Below are 19,135 nucleotides of genomic sequence, written 5' to 3'. Positions count from 1 at the left end.
GCACTGAAACATAATCAAGGCTGAAATTTGTAGAATTGCTTGTTTTCCCCTCATTATTAAAAATGCTCTGAAACATCAAAATGCTGACCTTTAGAACCACGATTTCACTGCATTTCACTGTCCTCTTTGTGAGAGTTGAACAAATCTGAGCAGTTCAAGGATAATTAATTCATTTCAGCGCCGTGGAACTGTATAAATAAGGCTTTGCTTTGCTCACCGTTGTGTAATTAAAAAAAACATCCAGGTGCACAACAAGGCAAATATCTTCTATTTATTTTCCTTTGCTCCGTATCTTTTTTTCCACCGGAGATGAATGCGGCTTCAGTCGGCGATTGTGAGGCTGAATATCTGATGTTCAGTCTGGGTTTGAAAGCCCAAGGTGAGGAATAAGCGAGCTCCCCAGTGTTTAACATTTCCTCCCTCTCGGGTTGAGTCATGACAAATTCACATCATGTTCCGAACCAAAACCCGGCGCGGTTCAGATGTAGAGGCGTGAGAGAGGTGCTAATTGATGCCTGCTGTGGCACCAAACGCAAATTGCATAGTTTACAAGTACAGCAAGCAAACTGCAGACAGGCTCGACCCCCCCCCTCCCCCACCCGCCGCGGGATGAAGTGGCTAAATGGAGAAATGTGCACTGAGAGGCATAATGGACGCTGTCGACACGGCGCGGCTACCTGTTCACCGGTCATCATCACTCACACACACACACACACACACTGAAATGCAACTCATTGCATATGAGTCGTTACTGTTTAAGAAAGTGGGGGGGGGGGGGGGGTCATTTAATATTAAAACGATTCTGTAAAGCTGCAGATGCATGTTCACTTCCATTATGCGGACCAAAGTTTCCTCATCAGGTTTATTAGCGTACCATACATACACTCATCACAGCCATTAAACAGCAATGATTGCATTTGCAGCCATTAGGCTAAATGATATTTTTTGCTCCTTATGCTATTAGCTGCAGTAAAAAATACATTTTGCACATCAAACATTTAGTTGATGTTCTTCCAGAGAGTCACAATAAGTCGACATGTAACAATTTCCAGGCGACTTGCAGGGAAAAAGATTTAGCCGCCGTGGAAAGTGAACCCGTGACCTTTTTTCCGGGGAGGATTTCTCATATGTGAGGCAGTCAGCTGTGCGAAGCAGCCCGCGCTCTGCTCCGCGTCTGAATGATGAAGTCGTTCGCCCTGCTCTCTTTCATTTTCATAAATATTCAGGATATTTATTGCTTGCTTTTAAAAACACAGCAGCTTTATGAGGCTTGGTCCTCGCTGGATGTAAGCAGGCTGAGAGACGCTCGGCCCAACCTTGTCTTCTGTTCTGCTCCTCTGGAGACGGTGACGCCGTGTCGTCATTAACACTCATATCTCCAACAACAGGATCATGCAGAAGCTGGGGTGAACTTGAAAAACAGAGAAAATATTTATCCTGAGTGTCTAATTATTCTGAGGCTACAAAGAAAACAGGATTTTTAAGATTTCTTCGAGGAAATAGTCGTCAGGACCGCAGATAGTTTAGCCTGTAACTGGGTTTAAAGACCTGCGCCTGGTTCCGGCGCCGCGTTCACACCTGCCGCTTGGAGCTTTTTGTGTGCCGTGCAGCAGGGAAGCTGTGAACGGGGCCTGAAGAGTGTGTGTGGTGTGTGTGTGTGTGTGTGTGTGCGTGTGTGTGTGGTGTGAAAGCAGCTCCACAGCGACGACCTCTCACAGCGACTTTCGGCTGAAAAGCCTCCTGCAGTCTGCTCAGCTTCGCCAGGGGTGTCAAACATAAGGCCCGTGGGCCAAAATCTGGCCAAACCGCCAAGCAAATGGTGAAAAAAAAATCCCAAAGAAGAGAATGAATTTTTTAAAGACATTTATGAGTTTCTCTTCTCAAGAGTTGCAGACGCAACACAACTCTGAGATATTGCAGAAAGCCAGCCTCGCAGCCATGCCGTCAGCGGGAGTTCGTGAAGACATGCGCCGCGAAGCCGCTTCAGGAGACGCTTTATGGACATTTCACAACAGAAGGTTTCATTAAAAACAGCTTTATGTTGAAATCCAAGTCATTATCTGGAGTTGTATTTAGTAGTTTGGCAAAAAATATCAACATTCTCGTCATGTATGCTCTGCACCACGACAAAGAAAAACTCTGCAGTTTGAATTTAAAGGTTATTATGGGACTGTTGTACCAGTCTGACACACTCAAGGTGAAACTGAGCTTTAAGTGGAACCTGAACTAAACCGAGCTTGATACCTGCGAGCCAATATTCTAGAAACATCTCATAAATGTCCACCTTTTGCAAACTATTTTTTACACACCTTATAACGCAGTTGGAAATCTTACAGCGAGCATGAAATATTAAAATGATTTCACTTATGTTGCTGTTGTCCACATGTTGAAGTGTTCTTTAGCGAGATTATGCTGTGTTTTCCTGGTTTTTTAAAGTAAATCACTCAATGTTGCATTTATTTCGGCAGAAACCATACTGCGAGCTCTGAGGAGGTTATGACGGCTGAAAGGTGTGGGCGCAGTTTGTTGGAGATTATTGGTTTCTAGCGAGCTGTCTCAACAAGTGTGGGGCGGATCTCTGTGAGTTTGACGCACACATTCGTGTCAAGTTTGGTGAGCTCCTAACTTTTAATCTAGTGCCGCGGCTGAGCTGCCGTTGCCTGCAGGCGGGCTATAAAGCAGTTTGCTGAATGGCACCGCGGGCTGTCTATCAGACGCATGTGTCACCACAGCCTCCTCGGGATCTCTTCTTCTTCTTCCTCTTCTTCTTCCTCGTCTTTCTCCGTCGTCTTCCTTTTTCATTTGCCTCGTTTGTAATTTCTGACACACGTCAGCCGCTGCCGGCTCGCGCGTTCAGGGGTAAGTTCATTTACCCACCGCGGGGCAGAGCCTGACCCTATAAAAACCTGCTGGAATCGTTTGAAAACCTTCACCTCGTCTATTGTTTGTGTTGAGAGTTCTGAAGAAAAGATGTGCGGCTGGGATGGAACTCTTCAAACTTGGCAGCATTGTAGAAAACATCTGAAATCCTTAACAGCAAGCTGATAATGAATAAAATAAGACCCGAGCAAGGTTGGGTTTCTTGTTTCTTTGTCTTTTTGTGCTCTGTTTTCTTGTACGTGAGATTTATTTGGGTATAGAGGAGGAAAACAGGGTCTGCTCAGGGAGACGGTGCTGCTGTTCATGAGCAGGGTCAAAGTGCAGAACAGGTTAGCTTCTGGGAGCTCAGTCCAAACTGTGTTCACGTGCAAAAAGCTTCTGGTGTCAGGATAAACCCTTAAAACCAGAATAATCCAGGTCAAGGTTGAAATATGATCTAAACCAGAGGCGTCCTGGTTCCTCATTCAGCCCAGTTTCATCTCGACTGGTCCAGAGCGGTAGAGTTATGCTAACCTTTCCATTTAAATGTGAGAGTCTTAGTTTGAAAATGTCAATTGATCAGTTTCCATAGAAAATGATCACAATCTCAACATAAAGCCAATTTTAATGAAACTGTTGGTGGAAAATCCAGTGGAATGACCAAAAGGCTTCTCCTGTTTCTGTTGCATTCTGTGTGTTTGTTCAGACTCTCCCTGACAGCGCAGCTGTGCGGCTAAGCTAGCTCGCTATCTTCCTCACCGACATCTCAGCTCGGGCCTCAGTGTTGTGTTGTGCCTGCTGCTCTTAAGAAATTCGTTTAGATATATTTTTCTCATTGTCTTGACGGTTTTTTTGGGCCAGATTGGAGTCTCTTGTGTACCGTTTTTGGACCGCAGGCTTTATGTTCGACACCGCCGATCTAAACATTATGTGGGTTGACTCGTTTCCATTTAATCTCCTGGAAACATCAGTAAAATGCAGCAGTAAATGGACTGCCTTGGACTTAGTTTGTGCTGCTTATGTTTTTATTAAAGGGTGAACGGATGCTCCCTTCAAGGCTGCCTCATAGATCACTTCTTTTTGGTGCCAAATAATTCTTAAACAAGATACACTGCTGCTCTTTTAAGCCAGCGATTTGTTATAACATTTTGACACTTAATGAATATAAAGTGTTGCTCAACCGGGCTGCAAATGTGTGTTTGCTTCTCTTGCGTATGTGTGTGTGTGTGTGTGTGTGTTTGTGTGTGTTGCTGCGGTGTCACTTGATAAATTGTTATCTGACTTGCTGTGGTGGAAAACACTGGTAACATATGGATGGAGGATTGGAGGAATCCGTTGAAGTGGGTTCAAGGCCCCTCAGTCGCCACATGTGACTGGTGCCGTGTGTGTGTGTGTGTGTGTGTGTGTGTGTGTGTGTGTGTGTGTGTGTGTGTGTGTGTGTGTGTGTGTGTGTTTGCACTGACAGACTTGGCATGAGCAGCACCTGTAAAGCCCCAGTGGGTCTGCTCTGGATGTATGTTTACAGTATTTATATCCGCTCTGGATTCCTGTGCTGCTGTGAGGATATTACAGTACCTCAACCCGAAAAAAAAAAAAAAAAAAAAAAAGAAAAAAAAAAGAGGAAAGGCTCTGAGAAATGCTGCTTTGATAAACCTCGGCTTATCACCCACACATTCCATCCCCCCAGTGTCCTTATTCAACAAATTTGGCAATATTTTGGGCTACCTTCAGATGTATTCCTTCCTGTGAGCTATTCTTTGTGTGTGTGTGTGTGTGTGTGTGTGTGGGGTGTGTGTGTGTGTGTGTGTGTGTGTGTGTGTTCCTTCTAAAGCAGCCTCTGGAGAGAGAGCAGAGGAGGTATGTATGAGTTGGATGCCTCCTTGACAACACCTTGGAGGTAAAAATCAATGTCTGCCAAACAAAGTGAAATGTTAGGCTGCAGCCGATACATGACAGATGAGGCTTAGGGTGGTATTTTCTGAGGTGAATGGAGAGTGGAACGCAGGCAGTCCTGTCTGCTGTTGTCAAGCAGAGCGGCATTAGAGAGATTCTGAAGGACAGTACGTCTGACTTCCCCGACTACTTTTATTATTGATTAACATGACGGAGGCATGTGTGTGTGTGTGCGTGTGTGTGTGTCTGTGCGCGAGCCTCTCTCTCCGAAACGGACGGAGTCGGGCGGGGCTGGAAATTAAGAAGGCCTGCACGGCGGATTGAACATTAAAGGCCGGCTCCACTAATGAATTGTGATGCGGGGCCACTCAGGAGACCTCGCCTCCAACCGGGTCGTACCAAAGTACAGTCATCCTGATTAGAGCGGATCGGCCGTCAGATCAGAACGCCGGCTCTGTTTCACAGCAGGGGCAGAAATCTGTAGTGAGTCACAATTTTTGACAGCTTATCTGCTTAAAATTTCACAAGCCACGTCTAAAAAAAAAAAAAAAAAAAGGGAAAAATCCAAATTTTTCGTGTGGCTGCCCAGAATGTGAAGCTTTTGGAAGACGCTCGTCTTCCTGATGGTGGAGCTCCGGCCGTGCCTGGCTCTCAGGAAACAGTGTAGCTGGCTCACGCATGATCAGTCTTCACGACTCCAGCGGTGACCCCGGCGCCGAGCCGCGGGCCATATCATGTTGCTGATTGAGCATGCACCGAGCCTCTGAGGGTACGCAGGTTACATCTCAGTTTTTCTTGCCGAGAGGAGCGGAGGGTGTTCTGGGGGGAAAATCCAAAACATCAGTAGTGCTGGAAGGCTTTTCTCCCTGGGTTTTTCAAATCTATGTGTGTGTGTGAACGTGTGCACGGACTGTAGATCCTAACATGTGCTTGCTCACATGACGGTTTATCACACCTGCCCATTGAGGATATTGACATCCCCCGCGTTGCCCTCCCCGCCATCTATAATGCACAAGTTGGTGAGCGCTATAAGAATAACCCGACGATTCGTCTGATTATTATTCCTGTCCCGTGCTCCGCTCTGTGGCCAAGAGTAATGCAACAGTAGGGTATCAATTCATAGCCCTGGCCTCAGGAAAGCTCTTTGGAAAGCTGGGGGATTTCAGCCTGTGTGCTATAGCTGCAGCTCTGCAGCCAGACGCCGCCAGAAACGTTGGCCCGGTGAATTATATGTGGGAGCGTCGCAGGGACTCAGTCGGCGGGAGGAAATAAAGGCACCGACATGCATTGCCTGCTCATCGCAGTTCATTAGACGGAGAGATTCCGATGACACCGCATTAATAAATTATGACTGAACTAATGAGTGCAGTATAAGGTAGCAAACCTTCGCAGGGCGCTCGCTGATAGACCGGCGAATCATCCGAAACAGTCAACCTCACAAAGCGTGTGAAAATCAAGTAATGTGCAAAAATTGAAAGTACCATAGAAGGAAGTATTGGACATTTGTTTCAAATGTGTATTTGCATGTGATTGAGGCTCTTCTTGTGCCTGTTGCTTATGGAGTGAAACCCAACATGTTCCTCAGGGAGAACATGCAAATTGCCGCCATAAGCACCACTCCACCGTGAGGCCGTATCCATCTACTCTGCTGAATACAGTGTCTTTGTTTGGTTTGTAATCAGTTGCTCATTATCACTTTGGAAGAAAACAACATTTGTTGACTTTCCCGACCAAGAGCCGAAGCTGCTGTTTTGATTGACGTCACATAGTTTGTTGATTCGTTAAAAAAAACAACCATCAAATTTAATTTCGCAGCATTTAAAATCAAATAGTTTTTTTTTTTATTTATTTATAAGACAAAGCAATCGCTGCATCAGGAAATAATCAGCAGCCGAATCTTTAATTAAAATCATCAGGAGTTGCTGTGATAAGCCATGATATCCTGTAGCCAGTATTAGTCTGGTAATTGTTGTGTCAGGCTGCTGACTACTGATTCCCCAGTAACCAACCCTTGTTTTCTTGTGACTTGGCTCTCCTAAATGCATCTTCTGGAAGTTTACAGAGTCCCATAGATGATAGTCTATAATAGATACATGATGCAAAACTCTGCTTGAAGTGCGGCGTCGTCTCCATTGTTCCATGTGTTTATTCAGTGTGCTGTAAAGATATACACGGTATAAATTTCCTTCCCCTCAACTGCCCTCACAATGGAGGTGAAAATTAGCCATCTCTGCAAGTGGAGTGCATCCAGTTGAGAACAATATGCCAACAATTAATCAGGAAAAAGATAGGCTTTCCCATTTTCAGATGGATACTGCATCCTTTGTCTGGTTTCCTCACAAACGGAGTGATTTGCACAGGAAATGCAATTATAGCAGCCATTGGGAGCGACTGCGCCACTACAACCACGAGTGGTTTGTTTTTTCCTGCAACCATTTTCTCAAGTGATTGGGGAAGCGAGCTGTAAATGAATGGGGCGGCACATGAATAGTTCTCAGAATACACGTCACATTTCCATGACCCCTAAGATGGTGTAGACAACACTTTTTTTTTTTTTTTTTTGGGGCAATTACTAATTCAAATCTATATTGCGTGCGTGAGAGGAGTGACTCACGGTTCAGCGGGGCTGGGTAACATTGTTTTGTTGCTATTTGTGACGCCGGCGGGCTTCGTGCAAGCGCAAATAAATTGCTTAATATCCTTGGCCGGGCTCCTGAATGTTTAAAAGCCTCTCTGCAGTGGCCGGGACCACCCTAACTAAAGTTTAATGCCGGCTCCATCAGCCCGACGCCGGCGCAGCCACCGGCCCTCACCCAGGGCTCCAGCCACAACAGCAATTTAGACGGAGTGAATGACTACTCTCAGGGCCAGTCCAGTTCAAACATACACAGGAGGAAGATGAAAACTGGACTGTTTTTTTCATTTTTTTTTTTACTTTATTTATTTATTTTTTTTATTTTCAAAAGACCCTTTCAAAAGAGATTCACTCCAAAGTGCTGAACAGAGACACTTGTGGATGAAAGCTCGGCTCCAGTGTTTCCATTTCCTGCTTCCTCGTTGGCGATTTGGTTACATTACACAGCTCGATGCGTCCCGGCCGCCCCGCCTCGTGCCGCGGGTTCAGAGCGGGAGACGGCGGCGAGCGGCGGCAGGTTTCTGCCGGCATTGTCATTACCGCGGCGTATTTAATATGTAAACACGCTCGCAGGCCAAGAAGAGCGGCTGCCAGCAATTCAAGGTGGGATTGCAAATTCATGCCATGTAATTAACACTTAAGAAAAAGGTTCATTAGTTTTTCATTGTGCTGAGAAATGCAACTGGTTCACAGTCGCTTGAATAGGATAGAATCTTAATTATGCGCGAATCAATATTTTGCATTAACAAGTCGGCTCTGTTATGTGAAAGAGTTTATTTGTAGTGAAAAACCCACGCAGGATCGTTCTCGCACTTGAAATATTAAAAGGCGAGGCTCCGCAGCCTTGTGAAAACGCGCTGTTTATCTTTATTTATCAGTGACGACTTCCATTATCTCAGATGATTTGTCATTGGCGTTAAACGCCGCCTGCCATTATGTGAACATCTTTGTTACATTAGCGTGTTGACACAACAATCCCAGTCAAACAGAAATCATGTTTACGCCGCTTTTAATGTGCCGCTCGGCGGGATTCTTCAGCGTTTAAAAACTGGTTACCCCCCCCCCAAAAAAAAAAAAGCCTGCGTTGCTTCTTGACAATGGAAATCGATGCCGTAATGCGCTTTGTGACTTTGAGGTGCCACGTCTCAAATAACTGTCTCTTCAATAAATCCAGCCTAATGGTTAAGTATCAATCGCTTATCGAGCTCCGTTGGAAATTAATTGAGTGGCAGGTTGATGAAACTGTGGGAGGACAAGGTATAAATTTTACAAAAGTAAGAACTGGCACACGTCCCCGAGGACCGTGCCAGGTTTTTTTTTTTTTTTTTTTTTAGTTCTTTAGGTTTGTGAAAACACAGTAATGTCAGCGCTGAGCTGCTGCCTCTCTGCAGCCTGCAACAAACTCAGAAAGCGCGGCGTTTTATCCAGGTGTGAAGACGCCGCCTCTCTGGACGAACACGTCCGCACGCGGAGAAACACGACTCGGTGTTTTGTCGGCGCGCTAATTGTCAAAGCGGCTTTCTGAGAAGGGCTGTAATTGCTGTGTAACCGGAGAGGCTGTCAGGGAGAGCTGCTGAGCCGATCGTCATCTGGCGATGATCTGCCGTCTGCGGCGGAGACGGACGGAGACGGCGAGCGGCTCGTCCTCGCCGGGGTCACGTTTTTCAAAGCGCGCTTGCGGATCGTACGTCCCGATCGAGCGGCGGCGGAGGATTTGCGTCAGACGCGACGTGATGAATGCACGTGTGATTGCGTAGGAGAGCGCATTTTATGCGAGGGTAAACGGCTTGTCTTCTTCCATAATGCAATGATTATGTAATCCTTGAAATATTGGTTACATCCCGGTTCCCCTGCTCGGAAATAGCTTGAAAGAAATTTCGGTCTTTGATCAGATAGAAAGTGGGGAGAAGAGTGGGCCGGCCTGCGCGAGCGGCGAAGGTACTCTGGCAGGAAATGTGATGGAATCCACACAGCCGCCGTCTGCGTCTGCTTCCTCTTTTCACCCTCAAAACTCCCAAGTCCCTGAAAATTGCCAACTCTCTTTGCAGAGTAAATCCCCAAAACTCACCTCGGGCAAGGTTGTTCTAATGGTCCCAAATTCCAGCGGGTGCAGCCGCCCCCCCCCCCCCCCCCCCCCCCCCCCCCCCCCCCACCACCACCCCCCACCCTCAGGGCCTCCTGCTGAGAAGCCGCTGTCTCTTCCCCTGCCTTTCCACATGGCACCGACCGGGGCCCAGCCCAGGTGAAGAGAAACCCAGTGGCTGATGAGAATGAATTTATTGATTTGACATATATAAACATCTGACTGGTCCAAATGGCATGTTTTATCATGGACTTCATCCATTATTCATCTCATATAAAATCAGGGCAGAAGACTCTCCTGTTAGACCCTGTATTTTCTCAAATTGAGGCTCTGCGGAGTGGAAACGCCGCCTTTCTTCAGGCAACTACAAATATATTTATCTGTATCTATAAAAAAACATTTTTTTTTTTAGTTTATTTTTTTTTTCTTTTTTCCAGTTGTTGTTAAAAAAAATGAATACCTTAAGCTGTAATAGAAGAGCCGCGGCCTCTGTAAGTTTTCTGATCTGTTTTGATGAAATTCCTGTGATGCACACGGTATGCAATTTTCCTATTGGTGAAGGGCGAGCCAGTCAAAGCAAATGCCCTTTCAATTCCATTAGCAGTTGCATCAGTCTCTTAATGGAGAGTAAAATGGCACAAGACCTTTTGCAGTACTTACACAATGAATATGAAAAGGCTTTCACCGAGCTCGCCAAGCTTAGTGAGTGCAAAACGGCTTTTAATTGTGTCCCGGCTCAGTGTCGGAGCATAATGCCGTAGTATTCAAGGCTTGTCGATGCTCTAATCAAAAAAAGATATTTTTTTCCGAGGAGCGAACATCATAGAAAACTAATTGGCCCGATCACCTGGGTGTCAACAAGGGACTTCAGAAGGTCAAGAAAATGTAGGGAAGTACGAACTCTGTGTGTCACACAGACAATAGCCGCTCCTGACAGAAAAAAACAGAAATAGAAACAGACAAAAACTCTCATATGGGAGAATGGTGAAAACTCTCACCTCACGGTGTGGAAATGGCGGCGTGGAGGAAGGCCGGCTCGTCTTTCTCTCCGGATCTTTGTTCAGGTGTTCTGCTTCACGCCCAGAGCTCAGAAGCTTGAGTGCAAAGTTAACTGTTGACTCTAAATTTCCAGTAGATGTGAATCCGAGCGTGAGAAACTGCCTTCGTCACCTTTCTGAGGTCCTATGAAACAACCACCTATGAAGACACAACGTTTTGAAAACAGTTATTAAAGTGAATCTGAATTTCAACAAAGTATTTTAAAAAAGCGAAAAAGGGAGTGCAAAGACGTGACGGTCTTTTATTTAATATCTACACTCCAGATGACCGGCTACTGCACCTGCATAAACATATGATGGCGGGAATCCTTTCGATTTTTGTTGGAGAACATAGCTGAACTGGGGCGTGAAGCTGAGGATCCAGGTACCAAATTACACCAGAGCATCAGGAGAGGCCTACTACAGATTTCCTTTAGTCTAACCCATCACAAGAAAACAAGGTGACTGAGTCCACAGGTAGAATATGAAGAGTTTTTAAAGATGAGCGTGATCATGCAAATGAGACAGTGATCATGCATATATGACCTCTGACCCCTGAGAAGACCAGAAGCAGGCCAGAGAGGCCCCCAGGGCCCAGAAAACCGGCCGCCATCCCAGAGCCCAGATCCGAGCCCCTCCCCCAGGCTGCTAAACTTAAACTGTCACACTTTAATTTACAACCAACACAAACTCCGCCCAGTATTCCCCACCCAGGACGCCAAGCTCGTCAAACCAATGGCGTGTGTGTTTCTGCGTGTTTGTCAGATCTAGGTACATCAGCTTTCACCGTGTGTGTGTGTGTGTATAATGTGTGTGCACATTTTAAACAAGCGAGCCTTTAGCAGATCAGGCCGGCCGTCGGCTGGGATCGGCTCCAGCGCCCCGCTGCCTTCGGCTGGATAAAGAGATCTGGAAGATGGATGGACGGACCCTGGGACGGATAAACCTGAAGTAAAACCTGGAAGAAGCTGAGACGGGAGCAAACTGCAGAGCCGATGACAGACGTTTTCAGTTCACTAATGCAACCCGCCCCGCTTTCCTCCGTGTAATAAGTCAGTCATCAGATCAGAAATCCTCAAAAAACCTGAGTAATAAGGAATTTGAATCAAAGCCTCACTCCTGGTGGTGTTTACATAAAAACGCGGCGGCTTCATAAAACTACATTTGATAGGTGCTGCAAGCATCATTAAGATGGGAATGAGTTTATCACTTCAGTTCTGGCATGAAGTATTAATCACAAAGGTCCTTTAAAGCATGTTGCTGATGGAGATGATGACAAGCTGACGTTGAGGAATTATGCAAAGGAGGCATCCGTCTTGATCTGATTTCAAAGCAAAGCCCCATAAACCACACAGCTGTTTCATCTGCCTTCCTAGTTAGTGAGACTCCACATTAAAGGCCAGCTTTATTCCCCACGTGTCTTGATGGAAGACAATGCCAGCCTTTTTTTTCTTCTCTCTCTCGCTCTCTCTCTCTGTCTTTTTGTTTTACAGGCTCGTTGTTTTGTGTGTTTATTCCTTTAAAAACGTGCTGTCCGACATATGCTAGCAGTGGTTGTTGTAAATGAGCGTGGTTTGATGCCAGACGCACATATTTCAGTGTGATTTGCAGAAGCGGCCAACCTTTTGACGGAGATATACGCCTGCATAATTAATTACCCACAGTCCTTGTGGAATCGGGTTCGGGATCTAAATACTTAAAAGGCAATAACTTGAAGTTGTGTGATACCTCAAAGGGTGTGGGGGAATCCGTGTCTGCAGGGATACCATGTTTTTTTTTTTTTTTTTTTAAGCAAAAGGCAAAATAGAGGTCATTTCAACCAGAACCAATCAGAGCTTCACAAGCCCAGGAACAACATGCAAACTCTGCTCTGAATTGGAGATGAAAGTGCGAACCGCTGGCCCACTGCACCACCCAGGTCCTTTCACATTGTTCTGCCGACCGCCGCTCCTCCCACACGGCGCTACGGTGAATTCACTCTAATTGCTCCACATTGTTGCAGTTGCCTGGCACTTGTCCTGGCGTGAAACAACCCATAGTAGATTTCCCTGCTTTGAAAATGTCAAAAAAAAAAACAGTGGCTTTTTCAGCGAACGGCGGCAGCGGCGGTCGCTCTAACGCGCCGCATGCAGTAGGTTTAATTCAGTTCATGGAGCTTTGTGTTCCCTTAGTGCATTGTGGGATTATACATTCAGATTTGCCGCATGTCAAATCCCACTCCTTTGAAGGTTTTAGTTTGGTGTTTTTCAAATTGTTATGCTCAGCGTGTGCTCTCACCTCAGAAAACGCTTCTCGGCGCTGTTCAGGTATCTCTCCTAACATGTTGATTCGTCAGAAATTGATTCAAGAGTAATCACAAACTGATGGCGGTGGAAGCGTTCGGAGCGGAGACTCGTCTCTGCGCTTGCTGTGCCCGCACTATTCCCCATCAACCCATAATGCACTGCACTCTGTATTATTCCTTCACGGGCTGGAAGTTAGCCTGTGCTGCGTTTTCAAACTCCAGCAGCAACGAGCCCAACAAGGGCGACGGAGACGTCCAGATCGATAGGCGGACACAAAGATAAATGGAGGCAGATTCGTGGAATATCTTTCATGTGTCTTTATTTGCGGCGTGTAATGAGAGGGGCAGATTGGACTCCCGTGTGAGGACGCAGCTTAAACGCCAGAGCAAATCGGCAGCTTCGCCGTCTCAATAAAAGTGGAGCTTTTGATGTTTTCAAAGAGGATTTCTGCTCCTGTTTTAGGAAAATCTTCGGTTTTCACGGGGGCTTGTTTTGATCTTTTCTGTGTAAATGATTAATAAAAAGAAATAATAAAATACTTTCTGGTGATTAACATTGTGCTTACCTCCATAATTTCATGTTTTTTTCTCTCTGAACGGCTCTCATTGCCGACTCAGCTTCATTTTCCCTCCCTGATCACTGACATTTCACCGTTGCATCAGTGCGCTCTGATTATATAAAAAATGCATCTGCTGGAAAGTGGAGTGGAGCTGGAGAGTGCTGCGGGCTCGTACAGAAAAAATATGGCCCAGAGGTGAAGTAAAACCAGCCAGTGTTGGTAGATAATCCACATTTCTATTAGCCTACTTTGCACTTTTCTAATAGGACTCACAGTCTAGGCCAGGAGACGAGGGGCGGGCGTCTTGTGTTCGTTATCGTTCAGCCGTGGCCTCCGCAAATTTTTCCAAACGGCAGCAGCGCTGCCACTGAGCTCGGGAGTGATTCATGTGGAAGGGTGTCAAACACAAGGCCCGTGGGCCAGGACTGACCCACAAGAGGCTGCAATCTGGCCAAACCATTGAGAAAATTTTAAACATTTCAAAGAAAATATTGATTTTTTTTAAAAATGATTTCTTAAAGTGTAGCAAACACAACACTGAGACCTGAGCTGAGGTGTCAGAGACGCTGCCATGAATGCTAGCTACCTGGCTAGCTATGCTATGCTAGCTGGCTGCTATCAAGCTAGCCTCAAAGCCATGCTGTGGAAAGGAGTTCAGAAATGCAACAGTTATAGAAGCTTTTTTTAGACAGATCACTGTTTCTTCCACCATTAAAACTGGCTCCATGATGAGGTTGTAGTATTTTTTGATCGTAGTTGCTAGTTTTTGTGAAAACGTAGACAGTTTCATCACATAGACTCTGCACCACAACAAAGAAAAAAAGCATTGAAATTTGAATTTAAAGATCATTGTGGCACTTTTTCACCAGTCCAGTCCTCAAGATGAAACCAGGCAGTTGTTTGTTTTTGACCCCCCTGATCCAGAAGGCTTTCAGGGATCGGCCACAAGAGTTAAACAAGAAAAAAGTCAGGTGATAATGATAACCATCCTGCTTTGGACTAAAACTGAGGATAAATCTCAGGGTTTTTTTTTTTTTTTTTATCATTAAATACAGGTTATTAGACTTTTTTCTTTTTTTTTTCTGCTCCAGGATTCATGTTTGACTAGATCTAATAAGCCCCTCTCCTGAAATGACTCTCGGCGTCCACGTTTTGCCTCGTATTTGCAGTGGGAATTAAATATTCCCGGTCTGTCCTCCTGCGCCAGCTGTGTGGCCTTTTGTCACGTCTGATTGTGCTCTGCGCTCCGCCTGCCCGCCTTTCAAGCGCTCGGCTCGTCTACCTGGCAGTCCATCTGTCCTTCTTCACAGAGAACTGATGTTCAAAAGGTTATCCAGTCATAAAAACATATTTATATATGCCTATTTGACATCATTACGGCGAGCAGTGTCCTTCCTTCCACCGAGCAGAGAGCAGCTTTACTGCCTGTAATCACTCTTATTACAATATCCCTTTTAATATATGTTTGATGTATTCCTGCCTTGAACTCCAGAGCGGTCGTACTGCGTGTGTGTTAGCCCAAAGGTTTTTACCTCCGAGCGCTGAAAATGATTTTTTCCGAGCTCTGAGTGGTTTTGGTGTTTCTTGCTAGCTTTGTGAAACCAAATGGCTCGTTTGTCCCCGTCCAGCAGCTTGTTTTATGCACAGAGAGAAGTGGAAGCACATGGACAAGGACAGGAATCGCATGGCCATTCAAGAGTGTTTTATTTATTTATTTATTTATTTTTTTTTAAGCTGTTGCTGGTGTCCTTTCAGCAAAGTTGTTCTCCTCATCCAGCATCGGTAGTTTTTAATGTCTCTGTACGCACGGACGGAGAAAACAAAGGTTAAATCATGCGCCGGCCTCCAGTGTTTATATGCTGGGGATTTAAACTCCTTTAGGCATGATAAAAAATTAACGCTGTCAGTGCAAAAACAACAGAAGCTCCTAAAAGACGCAAGTCCCAGCTTTCTCCAAGCCTCCGTGAGGCAAGAAAGACGATGCCCATTCGGGGCTCATTGGAGCAAATCAGAATTGTCAGCACTGTGGGTTTTTACCTTTTAAACAGGGAAGATGGATAGATAATCACCACATGCCATTCTGGGGGCCAATTACACAGCTTTGTGTGAAATTGGAAAACCTGTTCTCTCAGAGCTCTAATGGATGTTCTGGTCATTAGTTATTTGAGAGTCTTCTCTGGCTGTAATCAAACGTGAAACATTGCGTTAAGCGCCCATAAAAGAACAGCTGCCTCTCTAAGTGACCTTCTGTTTAAGAGAACCCAACTGTCAGCCGTGTGGCGTTTTGTGACAATTATTATGTGTATCGCCATAAAAGCGGCTCTTATTTCCCTTGTTTTTTTGCAGCGGTTGCATCTCATCTAAATGTCTTGCTCTTGGTTGTATTTACTTTTCCCAGTCTACTTGCTTTCATATCTTGCTCGGAAGGCAGACGAATAATCTTACACATCTGCTGTTCTCGTTTCACCGGGGGCGTAATTTTAATCAGCTGAATAATAAATGGCTTCTTTATTTTGATTTTTTTTTTCCCTCCGCTATTAAGACGACCCCGGTGACGACGTTAACGTGTCGCGGTTCTCTCGTCTCGTCCTCAGGTGACCATCTGTCCGCCCAGAAAGCCCCGCCTCCGCTTCCGCCGGCGCCGCCCCCGCACAAGCAGCATCCGTCCATCACCTCCCTGAGCCGCAGCTCACTGGCCAATCAGAGGAGCCCCAGCCCGCCGCCCACAGCCGGCCTGGCGGCCGACTTGCAGAGTACGGCGGAATGCGTCCAGCTGCAGGACAGCTGGGTGCTGGGCAGCAATGTGGCCCTGGAGAGCAGGTGAGTGAGCCCCGACACCGCCGCCGGATCCAACCGGATCCCCCGGAGACCTGCCACAGCACGGTGGATCCACTGGATCCAGTGGATCAGATGGATCTTGGGGAATCCAATTAATCTACCAGACACCCCACTTCTCTTAGACCCACCAGGTTTATGTGATTTCATGGGATCTGGTGGATTAATATGACCCACTGGGTTGATTGGGTTTGTGGATCCACTGGATCTCACAGGATCCGGTGGATTTACCAGATCCACTGGATCCTCCAGAATAATCAAACCCACCGGATTAATCTGATCCACCAGGTCCACGCACACGCATCTGAGTTTTACTTAAGAGAAATAAAAACAGCCATGAACTGACTGAGTGGGAGGAAGTTGCCGTGAGACGCTCATGTTTTGATGCAGTTATTTACCCAACATCTGTTCTATGGTTCACGTCTTGTTTCCTACATGGAGTGTAAGAGCACTCTGAATATAGGGACGTGTAATCTCAATGGAGTTAAATCCAACTGGCCATAAGTCGATGCTTTGAACTCATAAAACGAGGAACAACAATCAGTGAACTGAACCAGGCTGTGAATGCTGGAGATTACTGGAAACTCTTCACAATAAATGAAGAAATGAGTGTTTGGTGGAGTGATTCTTGGTTGAAATGGTGCTATTGATGGCAAAAAACATCAAGGTTCCCTCAAAAGGCAGGAGAGTTTAATATTATGCTCACTTTAACACATGCTCTCCTCTTTTCTCTGCTTCTGTGTGTAATTTTGAGACATAAATTTGTTGGTTTTGGCTTAATTTTTAATTCGTGCTGCTCGACTGGTCAGAATACAGAGTCAGTCTCCACATAACTCAGATACAGATAAATCATTTTTCATTTATTGTGTATTAAACCATTTTAAGGCATTTTAAGGCTCAATCAAGGATAGGGTTCATTCTGTGCCACCTCGGAGTTATAATAGCGGCGATAGATAAAGGAAAATAAATATTTTACTTTCCTTTCTGAAGCTGTCCGTCATCCGCAGAGCGCTCACACAGACAGGCGGTGGATTACACAGACGATGGGCTGCAGAGCAAAAAGCTCATTTCCCCCGGCGGCGCCAGTTCAGAGAGATTCGGCGAGGAGCCCCTTCCACGAGGAGAGCGCCTTTCCATGTAGGCGCTGTTATATAAGGAGAGTGACCTTGTATCCGCAGCCAGTGAAGTGGGAGGATGGTGTGTGTGAGGTGACCATCGTCAGGACTGTTCTCAACCCGCTAAATAAACCGCCGTGTGTAAACTACTCGGGTTTATCTCATCAATTTAAGGGTTATGTTCAAGTTAAAGCTCATCCAAGTCATTCTCACATTTTATCTTATTAGAGGGAGATTTTTAATTGGTTGTGCTCGAGTTTTGATCCTCATTTGGGTCTAATTGTATTGATCCATCACAGATTGGCTTTCTGAAGTCACCAGTAAAACTCCACTGCACGTGAGAAAGGCCGCGCACACTCAGTCAGAAGAAGCAAACTCCGTGAAGAAATCTCCTTCAGCTGGGGATTAAACTGGGAATTTCACTGCGGGAACAGTGCAAGCTACCCACTGCACGCGTGTGACCGTCGCTGACACCAGTGGACACCAGTTACAGCCGAGTCGGCAGAAATTCCAGCACAAAAGAATCCTAAATCTCAAGAGTCACTCGCCGTGTTGACGTTTATTAATGGAGCGCCACCCTTCCAGGATGAGAATGTAATAAAATGCAAATTTACTCCAGGGTTTAAAATATTTAAGAATGGCTCATTTTAAGTCCCGTTTTTCAGGACTACACCTCATCAGGTGAAATTATTACTCCACGAATTGTGCCTGGCTTAATGGAGTTCCGACTGGGTTTGATTAATGTGGCCCGGGTCTGCCCTCGGTTCAGAATACCGAGGAGCGTGCGCGCCGGTTTTCTGCGTTTTGCGCGCACCTACAATTAAGCCTTGATTACTAGATTAGTCAGAGTTCGAGTGAGAAAGAAAGTGCGTGATTAAAGTGAAGTAAACAGCAACGAGCTTCCTGGTGAAATCAGAGAGGTTATAACTTAACAAGAGCCTCGGTGAGTGGATTACACGTCGCGGCGAATTCTGCTGCGCAAGATGCCACTTTGTCCTCACAGCCGCTGCCAAGTTTGGCTCCCGAAACATCAGATACATCTTTCTTAATCAGTGAGCTCAAAATATCCGATCTAATGAAGTGTGCTATATTGCGCCGTGACTCAGAAACGGCCTTGAGTAGATGATTGCATTCCAGCCTGATATTTCCCTGGCACAGGCTCGCCTTTCCGGCGCTGGGATGAATGTAAACTTTGAATTTGGTCGGTGGCGGCGTGAAGAAACAGCCTCTTATGATCTGACTGAATCAATCGGGATACGTGGTGACAGCCTCACTTTCCGGGGAAGATGCCGTGATTGAATGCTAACCGCGCCGTGACCTTGAGCCGTCTCAGCTGTATCGACAAAACAATATGTGCGCACCTATCATCAGCCCGGGCATAAATCACCGCCGCCGCCGCCGCCGACTCTAAATCAAGTGGCTGTCAGTGGGTGGGAACCGACGGGGGCCGAAGGGAAGACCCGCTGCTGTACGTAATTACACATGTCACCAAAATTACCAGGCTGGGAAATGTAAACAGCAGCGGAGGAGAGTATTCATTAGGCGGCCTTCGGAGGTTTTTGGGGGGCCGAGCCGGCGTGCAGGTGGCCTCGGGAACCGCGCTCTCTAACACAGCCCGCTTTTATTTCCTCCGCGGCGCCGCCGGCGTGCGCCGTCACGTGCGCGCAGACAGTGAATTATTCCGTACAAGGCAGTTGATTAAAAAAGTGTCAAGTATAAATCACAATGTTATGATCCCGCCTAATATATTCCCCGCGACACGGCGACCTCCTTGAAAGTAAAGCTCCCGTTTGACAGCGTTAGATACTCTTACGGCAATTAGCAGTAATGAATA

At 46.1% G+C, this 19,135-nt stretch overlaps 1 protein-coding gene across 5 annotated transcripts in view; it reads left to right on the top strand.

Moving 5' to 3' along the window:
• Positions 1-19,135, top strand: part of LOC115399588 (teneurin-3) — a 154,437-nt gene that overhangs the window by 37,272 nt on the left and 98,030 nt on the right. For all 5 annotated transcript variants that reach the window (XM_030107072.1, XM_030107062.1, XM_030107056.1 and 2 more), the window contains exon 3: positions 15,946-16,171. In XM_030107072.1, coding sequence (XP_029962932.1) covers positions 15,946-16,171 — 226 coding nt within the window. The remainder of the gene's footprint in view (positions 1-15,945; positions 16,172-19,135) is intronic.

This window comes from Salarias fasciatus, chromosome 2, assembly GCF_902148845.1.
Source record: "Salarias fasciatus chromosome 2, fSalaFa1.1, whole genome shotgun sequence".
NCBI lineage: Eukaryota > Metazoa > Chordata > Actinopteri > Blenniiformes > Blenniidae > Salarias > Salarias fasciatus.
The sequence above is the reverse complement of the archived record's forward strand: the minus strand, read 5'-3'. Positions and strand labels throughout refer to the sequence as shown.